The sequence below is a fragment of the Crinia signifera genome, chromosome 5, assembly GCF_055691185.1.
Source record: "Crinia signifera chromosome 5, ASM5569118v1, whole genome shotgun sequence".
Taxonomy (NCBI): domain Eukaryota; kingdom Metazoa; phylum Chordata; class Amphibia; order Anura; family Myobatrachidae; genus Crinia; species Crinia signifera.
In genome coordinates, this window is record NC_139221.1 from 40,334,203 (window position 1) to 40,356,222 (window position 22,020).

At 40.6% G+C, this 22,020-nt stretch overlaps 1 protein-coding gene across 1 annotated transcript in view; it reads left to right on the forward strand.

The window, feature by feature from the left end:
- The first annotated feature begins 11,732 nt into the window (after nt 1-11,732).
- The window catches only part of RUNX1T1 (RUNX1 partner transcriptional co-repressor 1), a 119,789-nt gene continuing 109,501 nt past the window's right edge, over nt 11,733-22,020 (forward strand). Inside the window, exon 1 of the mRNA XM_083187068.1 lies at nt 11,733-12,662. Within this exon, the coding sequence (XP_083043194.1) occupies nt 12,635-12,662 (28 nt within the window). The 5' untranslated portion in view covers nt 11,733-12,634. The remainder of the gene's footprint in view (nt 12,663-22,020) is intronic.

Below are 22,020 nucleotides of genomic sequence, written 5' to 3' on the forward strand. Positions count from 1 at the left end.
CACAGTCAGCTTGCGCTCATTCTAAAGATCATTTGCTTCTATCCAAAACTATTTGACCCATTTCCAAGCATCCAGCAGTGCACAGTACAGCAGCAGCTGATGTACGTTAAGCGATGATTATTCGCAGTTTTATTTTTCCTAAATCTCATCCGACTGTGTTGGTCACGTTCACAATTCCAACAGTTGTGTTGTAGTGACTACTAATTATGCAGGAAAAGTCAGACATATAGGGGGAAACTTGCTAAGAATACGGATCAGTCAGATCCGTGCAGGCTGCAGTGTAAAAAAAAATAGAAAAAATAAAAAAACTTTTTTTTTAAATGACGTGGGATCCCCCCACAGCAGTAACCAGCCCCAGGCTCGAAGAGCCGATCCTGGTTTTGAAAAAATCATGAAACAAACTGTATTTTTTTTAAAACCAGCACCAGGCCCAAGGCCCAGTCCTGGTTCCCAAAATAGGACAAAATATGTAGGGGACCCCCGTATTTTGAAAACCAGCACCAGGCCCAACCAGCCAGCAGGGTAATGCCACAACCGGAGGGAGACTTTTTATACAAGTCCCCTTCACCAAAGCATTAACCCCCTGGCCGGTCAGCCTGGGCAGGAACCCTGGGGAAGTGGGGACACCCCAATGAAGGGGTCTTCCCCCTCCAGAATTTTGGTTAATGGTGATATTCATCACTGAGGAAGCCTCTCTTGTCCTGCCATACCTGTAATGGTAAGTTACCCCATTATATTCTATCTATCTATCTATCTGTATATATATATATATATATATATATATAATCTGCCAATTCTGTATATAGTATTGAAAACAAATGCAACTTAATGGGGCAAAAGTTATCAAGCAAGGTAGAAGCCAGCCAATCAGCTCCTACCTACCATGTTACAGGCTGGATTCGAAAAATGACAAGTAGGAGCTGATTGGCTGTTTGTTTATCACTCTCCACTTCATCACTTTTTAAAGCTTGATACATTTGGCCATGAATCTGAATACTAAATTCCCTAAATTTATAGACCAGGGAGCAAACATCTCTTCTCAGTGCTAAAATCAAAATTGAATTTCAATATTTAGGCCTATACTGCTTAATTTCAACATGCAAATTATGGGATACACGCTAGTAAAAATGATTATGCAAAGTTTAATATTCTGTGTATTTCAGCATTTTGCAGGCCACTAATTAATTTATGAAGGTCAAGCTGAAAAACTGCAAACAAGCTATAAAAGTCTCTCAAACTGCAACACAACTTTATATTATATACACATCAACTGTTTGTGGTTAAAGCAGGAATCATTACATTGCGTGTCCAATTCATAGGACTATTAATATATTGTTTGGTGCTATATATTTAATTGTTGTGATTTTTAATATAATAGTACTGTCAAAATGTTGTGTATTAGTTTAAGTCAATGTGACAATAGATTTTAATACTGAATTTGTAAGGGGGCTGTTCTTTGAATGTGTGTTGAGTTGGAGTGCGATTTATCAAATGTAAATACTAGTTGGGATGGAACCAGGTTTACTATTGAATGTGAATACTAGTAGTTTAAAGCTGGTACTGTTTCAAATTTGAATATTGTAGAGTTCACTCATTGGTACACTCCATATCTCTTGCACCTAAATTTTTTAGAGCCCCAATATTTCAAGATCCATATTAGAAGAACCTGAGCTTACGAATAATGGGGTCTATGTACTAAGTCTTTTAGGGCCACATTTGTCAAAAAATATTTGCAGCTAAATCCCTGAAAACACCCATTTTCGGAGGTTAGCCGCAAATATTAAGTATCCCCCGAATGTACCAAAGGGGGATTGGAGATATGGCCTCCAGAACTGAACACAGTACTCTAGATGGTACGACCTCATCTAGAGTACTGTGTTCATTTATGGAGACCATATCTCCAGAAGGATATAAATACATTAGAGACTGTACAAAGAAATGGTGCATGACCTACATCACAAAACGTACCAGGAAAGACTAAAAGATCTTAATATGTATACTTTAGAGCAGAGAAGGGAAAGGGGGGACATGATAGAAACGTTCATATATATCAAGGGTTTTAACAAGGTACAGGTGGGAGACATTCTTCACAGGAAGAGGAGCAGCAGAACACGAGGACATGCACTGACACTAGAGGGAGGAAGCTTCAGGGGAAATGTGAGGAAGAATTACTTCACAGAAAGGGTAGTAGATAAGTGGAATAGTCTCCCATCAGAGGTGGTAGTGGCACACACATTAGAGAAATTTAAACATGCTTGGGATAGGCATATTGATATCCTTACAAAAAAATAAGGATCAAATATGGTTTGAGGCAACAGGTTTTAAAAAGGGGCAGACTAGATGGGCCAAGTGGTTCTTATCTGCCGTCAAATCAAATTCTATGCAGCAGGGAACGGAGACCCCCCCTGCATCGCCGCCGGACGCATCCCCCATAGGTTTCTTTGTGGGATGCAAAGCTGCCCAATGTATCAATATCGGGCAGCATTTGTTCACATGCCTGGGCTATCAACATTCGGAGCCCTGTCCCTGCGCTTGTGGGATGATACATTCCTGCGATAGGATCGCATTTTACAATGCGATCCTGGGCAGGAAACATTCCACCCAGTTTGCATTGTAAATGCGATACATGATAAATGGGTCCCTTAGAGAGATAAATTAGACAGAGAAAAAGTACCAACCAACTAGCTCCTTTCATTTTTCAAACTCAACCTGTAACATGACAGTTAGAAGCTGATTGGCTGGTACTTTATATCCATCTCCAAGGTTTGTACATAGACCCCAACTGTTAGAGGCAGAGTGTCATACCCATTCTGGTGGCACAGCATGGAAACGCCTCTATAGGAATCCAGCCTTTGCCCCGTCTGCTCTAAAGATTAATATAACCCATCAATAGGCAAACACCCCTTTTACACCGCCACAAAACCCTGGGTTTTTGGCGGGTCAGACCCGGGTCAGCGGCGGTGTAAATGGGACATGCCGTGTCCCTTTACACAGGACTTCTACCCAGGTCCTGACCTGGGTAGAACAAGGCTAGGACCTGGGTAGAGGGCGGTGAAATCCGACCCAGCTCCCATTTACATCAATGGGGGACGTGCAACCTGGTTGGACAGGGGGGGGGGGGCACAGACAGCCTGCGCTGCTGTCTGCTATACTCTATCTAGCGTATAGCAGACAGCAGCGGCGGCAGCGGAGGAGGTGAATGGATGCCTGTGTGCGGCACAGATGATGGCTGGGGGGGGGGGGGGGTGCACAGGGGCTGGGGGCAGCCCAGCAGCTTACCTTGGTATGGCAATCTGTGTTTCCGGCGGAGATCTCCGCAGTCCCGGTGCTTGGAAATTACATCATCTTAAGCGCCGCCTCCGTCTACACTGTGGGTGGGCACCACAGTGTAAACGGTGTAAATCCCAGATCCGGGCCGGCTTGGATCCTTCTTCCAAATTCCTGGGTCGGATCCAGGATTTTTGGAGTAAAAGGGGTATAAGTGAAGTGATAGCCAATCAACTTCTAACTGTAAATTTTTAAACACAACTGATTGGCTGGTGCGTTACCACCTTCCACTTTATCACCCATTGATCACTTTACCAGGCTTTATACAAAATGTGCATTGTACATAACATGGCACCACACGGTGATCATGTTCAGTGAAAAGTTGTACGCATTTAAATTGTATCCCAATTTACAACTGAAGGGCCCGTAACTGGTGTGTACTTTACCTATAACTGGACCTACACATGTAGGCAATATTCAGGGAGGGCTGTAATGGAATTGCGGGCTGAGCAGAGTTGCTCGGAAGTGCACATTGGCCAGTTGGCACCTGGGATAGCGTTGGTGCAAGTGCATACGGATGATGATGATGATGACAGGTACAGTATCAAACCCTGGTATGGACAGGGATGTTTCTACAGCAGAGATGCATAAAGGCAAATATATGCATGACTGTGTGGTTCATTATTTTTGGTTCAATATTTTATTTTACAGAAACGGTTCTCAGATTAAGGGTGAGATTTATTAAATCTTGGAGAAACATAAAGTACCAATCCATCAGCTCCTAACTGGCACGGCACTGACCATGTTTAAAAATAACAGTTGGGGGCCGGTACTGGTGCTTTGTCAACTTTTTCTCTCTACGAGCTTTGATCATTCTAATTGAATATTAGTTCCTTCATGAACAGAAACAGCCAAACCATTTATCCGCTGATAAACTAACACAGTGGGCCAAATGTAATAGGGTGAGAGTTTCAGAAAGTGAGAGATTTTGGGAGAGTTTTCCCATGTTTTTTAAAGCAGCAATCAATTACACTGCAAAACCAGGTAGATTTTGCCATGTAATTGATTGCTGCTTTAAAAAACATGGGAAAACTCTCCCAAAATCTCTAACTTTCTGAAACTCTCACCCTATTACATTTGGCCAAGTGTTTCTGTTTCTTTTCAAAGCCTGATGTGTTAGTGTACCCGCTACTTATGCACACTCTACATTACTGACATTGTATGTGGAGCAGTACAGGGCAGTTGGGTGCCAGCTTACCAAGCATCCAGAGAGCACCACTAATACATTATGACCCCTTAATAATAAAGATTAAGTGTAATCTTGGATACATTTCCATTATTCTTTAAATCTCTATTGTTTATTAATAGCCAACAAATAATATATGAGATGCCTTTTAAACTTACTATAGTATTTAAAATTCTGATGACATCACAGCTGAAATTCACAAGAACAAAGTGATAGACTATGTAACAACTGGCACATACACAGTGTATATAAGCTGTTTAATCTTTGTTAGCCTGGTTAACCAAACAGTGCATACCATCAATATATACACACCATGGAAAGAACCTTTCAGCTTAAATCCATCAACAGACTCCAATATATCAGATCTGGCGTTGGCAAGTTTATAGTACAAGCCTGTCTGCTATATACTTGTCAGCTTTTCTGGAGGACAAGTTCACCCCAATGACACAGTGCTGCAAAATGCGTCATCAGTACCCTCCCTCCCCCATTCATGCCCCCCCTTGTGTGCGTCTACCACACCAATATGTGCCGACACAATCTAGTTGTGCGTTTTCCTTTATTAGTGGTTATTGATGGCAATAATACTGTGATCGCCAGTGGCAACCACTGCCAGTCACTGAGGAACCTGATAACCAAAAATGACGTATACCGCTACTAAATATATATATATATATATATACTTTCCAAATGCTTTATTACTTGAATTAAGTATTTTTATGTAATCTTCACAGGTTAAAAAAATACTTTTATTGTTTTGGGGAACGTGGGGAGCCCTTGTAGCAGTTGAGTAACTATGAAAAATGTCAGACCCCTTCCATAGAAAGTTTCAAGCTACCCCCCCCCCCCCCCCTCCTGGTAACTGCTTTGTTAGGGGACACCCGCCCCTCCCTTCGACTGCTGCAAGGGTCTGTCCCATCTGCCCCATTGAAATGGGACATTTGGGATAGGCACTGCATACAAGTATCTGCAGGTCCTGACAGGGGTGTAATGGGGCTATTGCTAAGTCACTGCCTAATAGCATGTTGCACTTCATTAATGCGTGTGTGGGGGGGGGGGGGGCAGGCTTTACACACTAGAGTTAATCTGATGAAAGAGGAAGGGCCCCCTCTGTGGAGGTAAAATAGACTGTGGGGCCCCATTTCCCAGAATGCGCAGTATCACTGCCCCCATCTGCATCTTCTGCTAGCCCCCCCCCTTTTTGTTTCTCCAGCCAGATGCACTTTTGAATCTCTAGCCAGCTCTCCTTCTGTGTCTCCTTCCAGTTCCCCTTCTGTATCTCCAGGCATCCACCTTCTGTGTCTTCGGCCAGTACCTCCCTTCTGTCTTTAAAGCCAGACCCATTGTTTGTCTCCAGTCAGCCTCAACATCCAGCTCCCACAGGCCACAGCCACTTACCTTCTACTGTGTCTTTTGGCTGCAGTAGTCCTCTTCATACTACAGAAGGCTGCTGTGTGGTGTGTATGATGTCATAATGTCACCTGCGCCTCATCTCAACCAAAAAGAGAAAACTTTAATCAACATACCAAGTAGGTGCCGGCAAGCACCAGAGGCTCCATAGGCCTAGACCAGGATCCACACTCAGTCATGCATGGATTTATCTACATGGTGTAGGCGCAAAGGCCACACCTCCCTCAGTCCAGGCCCAGGACTGCAGTCCCGGTAGTCTCCCCATGATGGCAGCCTTGGCTGCAGTATCTCTTTACCAAAAACAAAACTATGATTGGCATGCCACCATCCTGTATGCATGTATACACCTAGATGGTCTTCATGTCACCAAGAACGCTAAGGGGTGGAGTTTATTTAGAGAGGACTTGTTGAAGAGGCATAGTGGTGGTCAAGCCATTAAGGGGGACAAATACTCCGGAGGCATGGGCATGCATCCCAGATTTCTCCACACCCTCACAGAATCACCTGAGCCCTGCCCTGTCCAGTGCGCATGAAAAGGAGTGCTTGCATTTGACCCTTTAACTCATTTGAGTAATAATGCTTTGGAAATGTCACCGAATGACCAACTAAGCTGTACATTTTCAGGCTAGTCTTTACCATGATGAACTCCTCTCTTCTGACGTTCCTGAAATGTACACCATCTTGACAGTAAAGATTAGTCTCACAGCTGCATTCATGAGGGATTGTTGTGGTGAGTGTCTGTATTGGTAACGACCATTAAGGAGACTATTGCAATAATCAATATGGAAGATGATGAAAGCATGGATTAGAGTTTTAGCAGTGTCTTGTGTAAGGTATGGGCATATTTTGGATATGCTTTTTTAGATGTATGTCACAGATAGACAGATTGAATGTGGGGAACAAAGGACAGTTCAAAGTCAAGGATGACAACTACGCATCGAGCTTGTGGGGTAGAATTAATTGTTGTATTCTCAACAGTGATAGAGATGTCAGGTTGGTAACTACTATTTTTTGGTGGAAATATTATTAATTCTGTTTTAAAAATATTCAGATTGGGGTGGCGAGATGAAATCCATGATGAAACAGCAGAAAGGCATTCAGTGACATGGAGCAATACAGATGTTGATAAGTCTGGGGAGTATATATAGATTTGAGTATCATCTGCGTACAGATTATACTGAAATCCAAAAGAGCTGACTAGTTTGCCAAGAGATGAGGTATAGATTGAGAAAAGCAGAGGACCCAAGACTGAGCCCTGAGGTACTCCAACTGATAGAGGAAGTGAAGATGACGTGGAATCATAGAACCGAACACCGAAAGAGAGGTTAGATAGGTAGGATGAGAACCAAGAAAGGGTTGTGTCCTGAAGACATAGAGCACTGATAGTGGCTGGTGGCTTGGGTGATGGAGGGTTGAGATGTGATTTAAAAGTATGAAAGAGTCAATTGGGGTTAGAGGTTTGAGCAGAGATGAGAGTTTGGTAATATGTTTGTTTGGCAGTGTCCAGGGCATTACAATAGGAGTGGTAGGTCTCACATGTGAGGAAGTCTATTGGACTACGAGTTTGCGCCATTTACGTTAAACTTTTTGTGAGAGTTTTGGTAGGTGTGTTGTTAATTTAGAGTGTCATGGCTGGCATGTAGCACTATGTGGAGTGTGATGGGTAGTTTGGGCCACCTCATCAAGGGCTATTTTAAGTCTGGTTCAGGTGTGATACAGCCAACTCAGAAGTAGTGAAGAGCAGAAATAGGTGAGAGCAGATGTTGCAAAGAATAGGAAAGTTCTTGAAAATGTATAGCATTAATATTTCCGCAGGTTTGAGGTAGATTGGGGGACTTCAATGACATTGAGTTTGAAGACGTGGAGGAGAGCATGCAAGTGAAAGGGGAAAATAATTTCAGAAACTGATCATAGTTTATAAACCAAACTACACCAACATCTATTTCTTCTCTTATCTCAAAATATTTCACAACTCAACCTCTTTGCTCTTCACATGATCTAGGGCTCTCATCCACACACATTACTTGTTCCCCTTTATGATTGCAGGACTTTCTTCAGGATTCACCCACTCAGTGGAATGCTCTCCCATGCACAATAAGATTCTAGTCTCCAAACCTTGAAGCGTTCCCTGAAAACTCCCCTCATAAGGCAAGCTTTTCAGATTTCAGAACACCCACATAACCTTCATAAATCTTTTCTATCCAATGACATCTCCACTGTACAGTACAAACATATACTCACTTATTTTCTCTCTCACCCTTCCATCCTCCTGACCCCAGCCCAACATTGCAGTCACCGTATCATACAACCCTCCAAGAACCTTTGCAATCTGGGGGACCATTATGCAATAGCTAACACCTATCCTTGTATATCAATGCCTATTTCCTAATAGATTTGCGCATTTCCTACCATTTTGACTGTCTGTACTACCCAGTTTGTTTTATCAATATTAACAATTGTAAAGTGCAACAGAACTTGCTGCGCTGTTTAAGAAACTATTAATAAATAGATCAAATGTATATACAATGTCACCTCAGTTTACCCCTCCCACACTGCTCCACCCTCTGATGTCAACCTTGCCTCCGACTGCCACTCATCTCCACCACAACCCCAACTTGCTCCTCTCCATCCCAACCTCCACTATAGACACCGCGCTCAGACCAGTCCACCACCAACACCTGCTTCCATACTAACCCTTGCAGTGGGAACAATTGGAGAAGCATCTCTCTCCGTGGCTTCCACTGTGCATTTAGGTGATGGGAGACACCTTATGAAATTATTATATAGATTATTATTTTTGTTTTCATTTTTTTTTATGTTGACCTTTTAAGGCCAAATTCATGCTCGCAGGTGTGAAGTAGATAATCTGGTTTCGCACCTACATAGAGATAGCTGTAGGAGTGATGAATTGGTAAGACTGTTACCTGTGCCAGCCAGTACTGCCAGGGATCTGGACATGAATCAGGGACATTTACGACATGGACTACAAATTATTATTATTAATATCATTATTATAGTTTATTTATATGGTGCAGAGGGGTTCTGCAGCGCCTAACAGAAAACATAAATGAGCAAATACAAGAAAACAATGACTTATAGTACAAGGCTATTTAGGACAAGTACATGGTAAATAGGGATAGTTGCATCAGGGGACAAGACACTGTAATAATTATGAGGGTGGAAGAGACCTACTGTAGGGTGAGGTGCAGTTGAATGGAGTATGGATTAAAGAATTTTCTAAAAGAGTAAGAAGCACATGAGGACAGGGGGCCCTGCTCATGAGAGCTTTGATTCATAGGTAAAGGCAGAGGCAGAACTACCATTGGTGCAGCAGGTGCAGTGCCCCAGGGCCCCTGAGGCCCCACTACTGTCGAAACCACCCTTCCTGTCATCCACTGCTTTTTCATCACACTCTGCCTCCCTCTGCCTCTTCCTGTCACTCTATTCCTCTCGCTATCACCCACTGCTATGTTGCATATTGTGAACTTAGGTTGGCGTGAAGGAGGATGCTGAAATTACAGGAGTGACATAGAAGGGGTAGAAGTGAGCATAAACAGAAGGTTAGGATGAGAGATGGATGGGTTTAATGAAGAAGTCTAAAGAGCCTGTTTAATGTTATGTAGTCTAATAGGGAGAGGTAGAGAATTCCCGAGAGCACAATGGCCAATGAGATTTATTGCAAATTCTTATGTCCTCCCAAATCCATATTACAAACCCTATGTATGTGTGGCAAAGGTTTGCACTACGTCCTGACAGTGGACTACTACCACCGTATTACGTGACATGGTCCTATAGTATCTAGATAGGTAGAAAATGAAGCAAAACAGAAAAAGAAGGGAGGCAATTCCATTGCGTCTTTATAGCCTGCACAAATACTAATCAAAAACAATATTTAATAATTGTATTAATTTGTATATGGAACAATTAAGATTTTTTTTTTTTTATATAAATATTTACCATATCACATAGCCAAACTATATAACTGCCGTTTCCATCATAAGAAAATGAATCTGGACAATTTTTAGGAAGAAACACACTGGGAATTGCATTTCCTTACTGAAGAACAGAAACATTGAATTAAACCTTACATCAATATTATCCGGCAAAGGCAGGAGTTAATCCTTGGGAACATCTGCGGTGGTTTGTTGAATCAATAAGTGTGTATGAGACAGTGTGTTCAGCTTCAGTGTCTATATGAAATTTACAGGCAAAAAAAAGGTGGCAGGAATAAAATAAATGAACTTTTTTTAAAATCGTATTTCTTTATTTTATTTAATTAATATCACTGTGTAATAATTAATTACAACTGGGTCTGTCTTTGGCAATTATAGTATTTCCATTCTCTGGCTACGGATATTTTTTTGGGGGAATTTTACTACGTCCATACAGTATCGTTATCCAATCATTTCCATGCAGGCCTTTCTGGCTGTGTATGTGTGTTTGTATGTATGATTTTCTTTTATTATTGTTATTTATTATTAGTATTATTACTGTTTAATCTATATATATATATATATATATATATATATATATATATATATATATATACACAAAATCAATAGAATAAAATAAAATAGTAGAATATAAAACCATGCACATAAAAGTGAGCGTAATGGTAGAATGATTAAGAATCTGATCCACTAATAATGCATTAATTTAAAAAAAAAATCAGTATTTCGAGAAATTATATATGGGTTGTCATTTATAGAAAGAACAAATGCTGAATGTAGCATTAATGTCATTAACACTTATAATGATGTTGCATTTTGGTATCAGGTTGGTGGGGGTGGGGGGTTATTATTGAAAAATGTAACAGAAGGGACTTGAGTGCAGTTAATGATTCCTTAAGCCAAATTAAGGGAAGGAGTTAGCATTTACCATTATTAAAACTGCACCCAAAATACTGCAAGTCATTTTCATTATAACTGACCTACATGCACAGAATTATTTAATATCTTCATTAATAATAAGGCATTGTCCTATCAGTAATGACTAACTGGACATTTGCTATTATTTATGTTTGGCTATTTCATTTTTTTTTTGTACTTAATCAAGGTTGTTGTCACATTATCGCACTCTGAGAATAAATTGACCTTTTGTTCTCTAATGTCAACAATCAAAATACAAGTATACCCAATATACAAGTATGTCAATGAACAGATGAGCTTGTGTCAGTATTACTAGATTTGTATTATTATTATTATTATTATTATTATTATTAATAATAATAATATTAATATTATTATTTTTAGTAATATTATTATCGTTGATAAGAATAATATTAACAATAATAATAATTGTGTGTGTGTGATAAATATAAAATAATAGCAATAAATATAAAAAATATAAAAATGGATATTATTTATTAAAAAATAATAGCAATGATAATAATAATAATAATAATAATAATAATTGATTTCTGCAAATGTCATGTTGCTGCCCCATTCCCATCCTGCTGCCAACCAAACGACTGGCATCAACTATTTTATTTATACCATCTTGTCTCTTCTAAGGCTTGCCAATGCTGTCTTCAGGGATCCTCTTATCCAAGCCGGAATATCTAGCCTTCAGCAGGTCTTCAATCTCAGGCCAAGAGATGCTGAACAACCTAGAGACACTGGGACAAGTGGACAGAAGCACAAGTTCCACCTCTTTGTATTTTGCATGACCATTACTTAATGCAAATAAAAAAACAGCAAAAAAAAAAAAGCAGACTGAGAATAAAAAAAAAAAAATTGTAGTAACAGAAGGGGATTAGTGGGGAGATGTGAAAGAGAGGCTTGGATGGTATCTGCACTGTCTGCACAGTGATGAGTCCCAGGCAGAGAAGCAGCCAGGAGGAGCTCTGCGTCCAGATGGCCAGAGGGAAAGTGCTTGTCTTGGGTTACTGCAGGGCAGGCAGCTTGGGAAAGCCTGTTACAAGCCCACCAGGTCTGAGGCAGAGGGAACAAGGCAGTATAAAGGAGCAGGCAATGTGCTCTCCCTATTGTTAGCATTACCTGACCCCCCCTGACCCCTTCATGACACAGATGTCTGCTACCTCCATTGCCTCCCACTGCTGCTTGGAGCCCTCCCACCCTTGCACCTGGGTAGCTGAGCCTGGCAGTCTGCTGGCACTGTGCTGTCTGACAGTGGAGAAGGAGACAGCCTGACAGAGAAAGCCTTGCAGGAGAGAGAGGAGAGAGAGAGAGAGACTGCAGGAGAGAAAGAAATAAACAGAGTGAAGAGGAGGAGAGGGAGGAGGAAGAAGGAAGTAAGAGCTTGTACTGCAGCCTTATGGTGGAGATCAGTACAGATCAGGCTCCTTCCTCCTCCAAGACAGAGCCACACACAGCTCTCTGCCTAATGCAGACCACCAGTGACAGCAGCAACTCCTGACGCCCCCCCAGTCAGACCACTCTTGTCTGCAACACCATCAGGGGCTTGTCAGTGCTAAAATTGCAGCTCAAGCCTGGAGGAGACCCCCATCCTCCGCCCCCCTGCCTCCCCACCCTCAGGAACCGGGGGAGTGCGCTTTAAGCTGTGGGCAGCTGGAGTTCCTCACTTAGTTTTGACTTACTGGACGTGGATCATCTGGACTTTGCTGCATTCCTCCTCTTCTTCTTCTTCACTTTGGTTTTCATTTTTGACTTTTTGCACCCCCTCCCTCCCCCTTCCCTGCCCATTCACTGAAAACAGGAACTTTTTATTTTGCAGTCACCCAGCCTGTGGCGAATGGTGGGAATCTCGAACTCCTTCCAGTGTAAGTACCTGGTCACGTTTCAGTGCTTCTCAATGAGAGCATCAGCTGAGAGTCAGGGGAGTTTTTACCTTGGTCCTAGCAATTGTTACACCCATTGTACTGTGTACAGACTGTGCAGTGCCTACTCCTGGGGACCATTATAGTGGTGCCTATGGGGCACTGTGATATTGTTTTGGGGGTGATGTAGAGGTGCCCTGTGTTCATTACAGGAATGATGTACAATGGCAGGTTATGGATGTATTTTTTGGGGGTGTACATTATATTATTATTATTATTATTATTATTATTATTATTATATTACTATTGTGTTTGCACTTCTGGATGGTGCAAATGATGTTGATGTTTTTGCACTTGTGGATGTTTATTATGTTTCTTAGGCACTAGTAGATTGTCTTCTATAGCATCAGAAAGACACATCAATGCTGTATAGAATGTAGTTTATGATTGAATGCATGGTCTTATACCGTTATTAAAGTCATCAGCAGACAGAGGGGTCTTCAGCACGGAGTTTAAATCGCCTTATTCAGAACAAAGACGTCTTTATGGAACTTATGGCAAACATAGAAAGCTCTGTTACAGTATTGGTACCCCCAGTGCAGGATTCTGAGAAGGTTACCCCGAATCCTCACTGGCGAGTTGGGAATTATTATCTGGCAGCAGAGAAAGTTGTAGCAATGTGATTGGAAAGATGTTGTTGCCAGCCGACATTCAATTGCAAGCTCAGGCGTACAAGCGCTGGGATAATATGTATCCATTTATGTTCATCTTTTACCTTCAGCTCTGTATACAGTGTGCTGGGTGACATAGAACAGGATCTGCCTGTCTCACTCTCCATATACAGTATGGTCACAGCGGTGCAAGTTCTATATGGCTGCATTTATATACCCACTGCACTTATTGCTCTGCAGAACACTAGGCAAGGCGCTGCAAGCATCATCTCCATTATATATATATATATATATATATATATATATATATATATATATATATATATACATACATACACACACACACATATTACATACATACAAACAAGCAGCAATGTATAAATATACAACGATTATTACAGCGCCATATAAGTAGTGGAGTAGTGTGGTCTCGAATTACCCACTCGTGTTTATTTGGCTGTAAAGTGAGTGTTTGTTTATAGTGTCAGTTGCATCCAGTAAAGCCCCAGACACATCCAGATGACACTGTGGAGTATCTGTGCAGGTCGTGCAGCCAGGGTGGAGGCTGTTAGTCGCACACGTTCTGATTTCTGTGTGTTTTGGGGTTTGTTATTTATTTATTTCTGTTTTGGAGCCTGTAATCCTGTCGTGGAAATGACCAGGCATCTGGCCCTGTGCTAGAACAGATTTGAGGCTTGCCAGAGATAAGCAGGAGTCTGCTCTGGGTCGCTGATAGTGTGTTCTGTATTTCCTGGTGGGACACACAATGTCATACTCGGCTTCCTTGCTGTACAAGCAGATTTCCTTAGGAAGCAGAGGTCCAACAGCAGCTTCCTCCAGAGGTCCAGGCTCCAGCAAAGCTTCCCAGGGCGAATTGGGCCCAGTTCTTTCTGATCCCTAATAAATGACATATCTGTCTATCATGTATACATATATATATATATATATATTTATATATATATATATATATATATATGTATATATATATATATATATATATATATATAATTGTTCATATATATCTCTCTCTCCTTTAGTATATATATCCTGGATATATATATATATATATATATATATATATATATATATATATATATATATATAGATAGATAGATAGACAGAAAAAATGCATCCATCTATATATGAATCCTTATCTATCTATCTATCTATCTATCTATATATCCTTTGGTCTGGATATATATAGACAGACTAATAGATGGATAGATAGATAGATAAAAATGCATTTATCTATATATGAATCCTATCTATATTTCTATCTATCTATCATCTATCTATCTATCTATCTATCTATCTATCTATCTATCTATCTATCTATCTATCTATCTATCCTTTTGCTGGTTAGATAGATAGATAGATAGATAGATAGATAGATAGATAGATAGATAGAAATGCATCTATCTATATATGAATCCCTATCTATCTATCTATCTATCTATCTATCTATCTATCTATCTATCTATCTATACATATGTATGTATATATTATGTATAGACAGACAGACAGACAGACAGACAGATAGATAGATAGATAGATAGATAGATAGTTAGATAGATAAAATGTCTAACTATATCTATCTATCTATCTATCTATATATCTATCTATCTATCTATGTCATCTGTCTCTTCCCGAGACCGTGCATCTTGTCCCTGTGGCCGCAGATGCGCCTTATGGTCACGCATATGGAAAGTCACGTTTGCGAGATCCCAGCCGCCTCGCTGTGTCTATATTTGGTTACAATATCACTAGATCAATTTACTAATCCAAGCTGCGTGTGGGGCTGAGAGCAGTCGCTATATGTAGCATATTATGATGAATGGTTGTGATGAAGTTAATGCAATGTCCTGATCAATACCCAGCGCTTCTCTCAGGAGTTGTGTGAGCACTATACATTATTGGGGGAAGCAGTGTATACTGTAAGCGATGCACCTGGAGAGTGGTCACTGCTCAGGGGTCGATAGCATTATCACTTATGGCCAAATAACAGTCTATGGGAACTTGGAGCCAGGTCCTGGATTGTGGCATGTAATAGGCGTCCCTGCTGCCAAGTGCTTTAACTGAGTGTTTATTCTAGGCAGGGATGCTCCTATCTGGGGGTAATATGATGGAATAAATATACATTTGGACAGTTGTAATGGGTATGGTGCTAGATCTAGCCAAGAAGCTTCCCTGTTGTTGTAGAACTACTAGTTCCAGAATTCCCTGTTATACTGAAACCTGTGGTTCCACAACAGTGTCAGAGCAATGAGTGGGTCACTGGGATACATACATTTCCACAGAGGGGGGAGGTAATATGCAGGTGAGTTCTGAGGGTAGTGTTATATTAAATGAATGGTATACTTGGTGCTTTGTTATATTATTTGTAGATAAGTGTTATCTGTTGTTTGTTTGTTATTTTGTTTGTTTGTTTGTTTGTTTGTTTGTTTTAAACCTCATACAGTACAGCCAACATAAAAGTCTGCAAGTTGTCACCCGACAACCCATCTCCTGTCTCATGGCACCAGCTGACAGTGTGACACTGTGACAGACAGCCTTTGTGTGCAGATGTGTGAAGCTCATGTACAGTGGTTATTGTGTACTTTATCTCCTCAGCACACTTGGCCAGCCCAATGTCTCCTCAATGTATTGGGAAATGAAAAGGGGACAGGAATAGAGAGTGCTTGGCCGGCAGTGATGGTGAAAGCCCCAGGTCTTTGTTCTGTGGGAAACTGTCATATGCTTGGCTGGGAGATGGCTTATCAGGCGCGGTATAGAGGTGATCTGGGGACTCGGTGCACAGTGCGCTGTTCTCACGCTGATCCCTGCACCAGCCTGATATATGGGGAACGGTGTTTTCTTATGGAGCTGTGACAGCCTGTGAGATAGGGGCTATCTGTAGATCTGTCTTCTCAGCATCAGCTACAGAAACAGCCTATATATGTGTGTGTGTGTGTGTGTGTGTGTGTGTGTGTGTGTGTGTGTGTGTGTGTGTGTGTGTGTGTGTGTATGTATATATATATATGTGTGTGTGTGTGTGTGTGTGTGTGTGTGTATGTATATATATATATGTGTGTGTGTGTATATATATGTGTGTGTGTGTGTGTGTGTGTGTGTGTGTGTATATGTGTGTGTGTGTGTGTGTGTGTGTGTGTGTGTGTGTATATATATATATGTGTGTGTGTGTGTATGTGATATATATATACATATATATATATATATAGTTACATTATGTATATACCTTGTAAGTATATAACATACAGTATATATGATATATATATATATCACATACACACACATATATTATAACATATTTAAGCTATATACATATACGATATATACATAATGTAACTATATATATATATATATATATATATATATATATACACATACACACATAAAGCATATATATATCACATAAAGTACATATATATATATATATATATTTCTACAAAGATACTGTATTCAGGTATATACGCATCATTATATGTATCTCATTATGGAAATATTAAGACATTGATAGATTTGTTTTACTACATTATTTTCGAAAAATAATGATAGTTAAAATTATAATTGAAAAGCCGATGTGATGATTTTGTATTGTGTTGTGTATTTCCTATACCTGTCGCACAGACATCCTCAGTGTAGCCGGGCATGTAAGCATTAGCACAACATAAAGGCACCTACAGTATCTGTAAGTGGTACTGTCAGTGCAGGGGAGGATGCTCCTAGCCCCAGCCTCACCTGCATTGTCCATCTGTATACACCTGTCTGTCCATGCTACTGGGGACATCACCTACTCTACAATGTACTGGGAATGTCACTTAATTCATTAATATATATATATATATATATATATATATATATATATATATATATATATACAGTATATTCATTATACTCACTGTTCTTGTTATTAATATAGTTATAAGAAATACATAGTGTATATAGAATGGTTCTGTGCGTGCAATTGGAGTACGTCCATCTCTGTGATTTGTACATAGCACGATGATAGGAGTATTTTACAACAAAGAGCATAAGACAGGGCTTTATACCGTCACCCCTATGAAAGGTCGCATGCATCTCTGCGACATCTGTTTACAGTAATTATCAGCATAATTAAGATAAGAATGACAAATGCAGTAATGGAGAATGAGGATGGTCATATGTTGGATTTCTCACATTATTATCGCACGGTACAGTACACCAGCTCAGCTGTCTGTAACCCCCTCCCTGCCAAGTGGGAGGATCAGCAGAGGAAGGGTTAACTGGGGCTAGTTTTGAGATGACAGTCTTTTAAAGGGGGCTTTAAAGGGGAAATGCCCCCCTGTGATGTAATGCTGGGTGAGATGTCAGTGCTGAATCAGGAAGATGAGGACATGTATCTTGTTTTATGTGGATACTGTGCATTGAGTTCCATTGTAACAGCTCAGTAAGCAGGGTCCTGACTGGGTCATATATTACTGGTCTGGTACTCATACAGTAATGACAAAGCTTCCAGTATAACTCAGGGCTGCTGTTACTAATGCACAAATATGTCGGCAGATTAACATTAAAGAGCCATTGCTCTCTGTGATAGGACAATGTTTGTACATTATTGGATTATCTGGATTTGCGAGAGACCCCTATGCATCTGTAATTCATGGGAGTGACACAGGGACTGGGGGGGGGGGGGGGGGGTCACCCTACCCCCACTGCCTGTGTGATCACTTCATTCTCACATTATACACTGCATAACTGCATCAGGATTATCAGAAACCAGAACTCACCTCGGATAATTCTGTTACATTGTGAACTAGTGAACTACAAGCCTAGCACATTGCCCCCTGTGCACATCACATATTATAAATTCATTGTCAATAATTAGTTTGAATAATTAATAAAACTAATTAAACAGCAAGGTGCTGCATATTCCTAACCATCTGCTGAGAGAGAGAGAGGGAGAGGAATGGACACAGGCTAGTGTTAGCTTGTGTGTTATACAATTTCCTTGCCTATAATAAAGTGAACTGTAAGTACATACAGAAAGATATGCATTGACAGTGATGGCTAACCTTGACACTCCAGCTGTTGTTGAACTACACTTCCCAGCATGCTCTGCTTCAGTTTTAGCATGGCCAAATACTAAAACTGTAGCAGGGAATGCTGGGATGTGTAGTTCAACAACAGCTGGAGCGTCAAGGTTAGCCATCACTGCATTAAACACACAGACACACACACGTCTGTGTGTGTCATACACACAAAAACATTTGGTGCACATTGAAACATGTATGAACATGAGTTTAGGATCCTCACCTGAATTTACTAATTACTATTGTATTGTAATGAAGACAGAACAATGCCTTTTTTAATTATAGACATTGAAAGCCTGACCATAAGTGTGTAGGTGATATAATATAGTTTAAACAAATAGTGTTTCTTTTTTAGCTTATATTTCCTTCCACTTGATACATTTTCTATAGTTGGTAATCATTTTTTTTTAATCACTGTCTTAAATCTTTGCCAATTCCCAATCCACCCCACCCCCTTCCTACTCTCTCACACACACCTTCTTCCTCTTCTCTCCTCTCCAATCTCCCCATAGCCTTCCCTCTTCCATCTGGGCCTTGCTGATACTGTAATCAGCCTGCTGCACATTGCCTGTCTCTCCAGCCTCACACATTGTGCTGTACTGATGACAAGCCTCTGGCTTTAGATAAGCTTAGAAGGGTGTTTAATGAATCCAGAAAGCCACTGTACCTCATCTGCCCTCAACCACTTATTTCTTACCTTCCTCTTTCTCACCGCTGTGTGTGTGTGTGTGTGTGTGTGTGTGTGTGTGTGTGTGTATATATATATATATATTTTCAAAAGAGGAATCGGAACAATGTAAAATTAGTTTGGTGCTTTTATTTAGTGCAGGCATGGCCAAACTAGCTGTTGTGAAACTGCAAGTCCCAGCATGCCTTGCCACTGTATTGCTATTAGGGAATGCTCAAACTATGGCAAGGCATGCTGGGACTTGTAGTTCCACAACAGCTGGAGGGCCACAGTTTGGAAATGCCTGATTAAGTACATTTGTCATGATCGCTCATCTATCTATCTATCTATCTATCTATCTATCTATCTATCTATCTATCTATCTGTCTGTCTATTTACCCCCCCCCATAATCCAATATCTGTAATATGTTCATTCTCCTGTTTGATCCCGGGGAATGTATGGTCACTGGAAGCAGTGAAGATATAACCTGTTGTTGGAAAATCATTTGCATTTCCGATGAATCCTGCAGGAGACTTGTAGATAAGAGTGTTTGCATTCTGGGGCTGTGCACATGTGTATCTGCGCCTGTAGGTGGGTGGCATCCCATTTCTGGTGCTCCAGGCTAGATCTTGACTCTATCTGCCATCACCTCTTGCCTTAAAAACATTTCCCTGAGTGAGATTAGCTGTAGCCTTTTATCAGGAATTTGAGGTTAGCTAGTAAGTCAACACAATAGAGCAGGAAGAACTGATAATTTATGATATGGGCTGAGGACCGGTTAACTGTACCAGAAATTGTAGAGGGCCTTTATCATCTGGAACGAAGTAGGAAGTGAGTCACCTTCTGCTGGGAGCTTTGATTTATGACCGATTTCACTTCCTTTATCCCATCATTTATTTATCTGGAGATCGATCTGCTGATCGTTCACTTCCCATAGCTCTTCCAATATCTATGGAACACAATGTGAGTTCTAGTACCGCATGCAGAACCTCTACTGCCATATTGCATGCAGAACCCCTGCAGAAAATGCTTTCTATCGCCAAGCAGTCTTTGATCTGCTCTAATAACAGCACCAGAAATACATCACATGGTCAGCCATCTGTTAGTAGTGTTGGGACAGCACAGTGGCACAGTGGTAAGCATTATTCGCTTACAGCACTACGGTCATGAGTTGAATTCCCAGTCATCATCCGTCCATGTGGAGGTCAATGTTCTCTCTATGCTTCCTTGAGTCCCCCCCCCCCCCCCCCCCCTGTGCTCTGGTTTCCTTCTACACCCAGAAACATACTGGTATAGCTTAATTGGATTCTGACCATTTGAAAACTAGCGCGTGCACACTTTTATGTCAGGAGTTTAACCCTCTGAGTGCCATTGTCTCTGTGAGCGATGTTCAAAATATCCGCTAAAAATGACGGCGTCGTTCACGTTTGTTATATAAATTCAAATAAAAATTGTTGTGTAATAAAAGATTGTATTTCCTGTATAAGGCAAACATTACAGGTCATTAGGATGAGAAAATGAACTTGGCACGCAAAGGGTTAAGCTCTGTGTGTATTCTTTGTACAAATAATAATATTAATAATATTATTAATAATACTTACAGCCCCAGGCTAAGCTCTGAAGGTATGCGGTGCAGCAGAGTTTGCGGCTAGGTTTGGGAAAGGAACGATCTGGAAAACCAAGTTACAGTATTAGGTGTTTGCTGGTTCTTTAACCCAAAATCACTTACTAGGGAAATGGGTCTGCAGCCAGTCCTCCATGCCATCACTTGTAGCCCCAAGTTCCTTTCTGCATTGTTGTCTTATTTGTTTGTTGTCTTTTTTAAAATGCCTGCTAATATGTTATTACACATAGGAGTCTCTTCTTTCATTATATGTATGGAGTTTAAAGGGCCACCCAGAGTGGCCCCTGAAGTGTTTCAGTTTGCTTGTATTTTCTCCTGGAAGCACTTTTGTCACTCTACCTTCTAACAATGTAAATAATAGATACAATACATTCTCATAGATTTCAGGGTGCTACATGTATTTTTTTAGTGAAACGCAAATAATAACATAGAGTCATTGTATAGTTTTGTTGTGAGCGTGAGAGCTGAGGTTAAGACAGTATAGACATTTATTGACATTTAAGAAATCCAATTGCTTCAGTGAACATGATGAACCGCTACCGTTTACAGACTGACCGGCTCCATTGACACATATCAATGTATTTCATCTGTCCTTTCAGGGTACTTTATCACCGCGGCTGAATGGTAGAGGATGGAACTGGGCGTAACTATGGCTCAGGCGACACATTTTAAAAGACCGTTGCACAACAGATTGTAGCAGTGCAATTGCAGCTCATGTACTTATTAGATATGGTCCAAAATGTTAGGGGCCTACACACAGGGAGATTCGCTGAGCTTCCTGAGCGATGCTAGATTGATCAGAACGCTCAGCAAGATCGCTCAGCACACAGCGATGTCAGCAATGTGTGCTGAGATATCTGTCGGGGCCAGTGTTGTCAGGTGACAACACTGGCCCTGACCGGCGATTAACTAGAATTATCCAGCATGCTGGATATGAATGGGGCCACGCATCGCTATCGCCATGGCCCCTACACATGAAGCGATTTCCTGGCATTATTAATTTTTAATTATCCAATTTTGACTATTCAAATGATTTCCATCTATCTGGACGTAGTAACCACCCATGATTTAGTGGGCGAATGACTCAATAATCCTTTTTTTTTTTTCTTCACAATCAATCAAAAGAAACAGATGACACCATTCATTTATTTTCAAAACACTTTTTTAATTGAACCATAAAAACAAAAGTCAAGAAAACAACATCAATAATTAGTGGAGAACAAAAATACATATCAAAAGGAACAAAAATGACCTAAACAACAAACAAATGAATAACTAAATAAAAAAAAATCATGGGAGGTAGACTCAGACGCAAAACAATGTAGAGCAGTT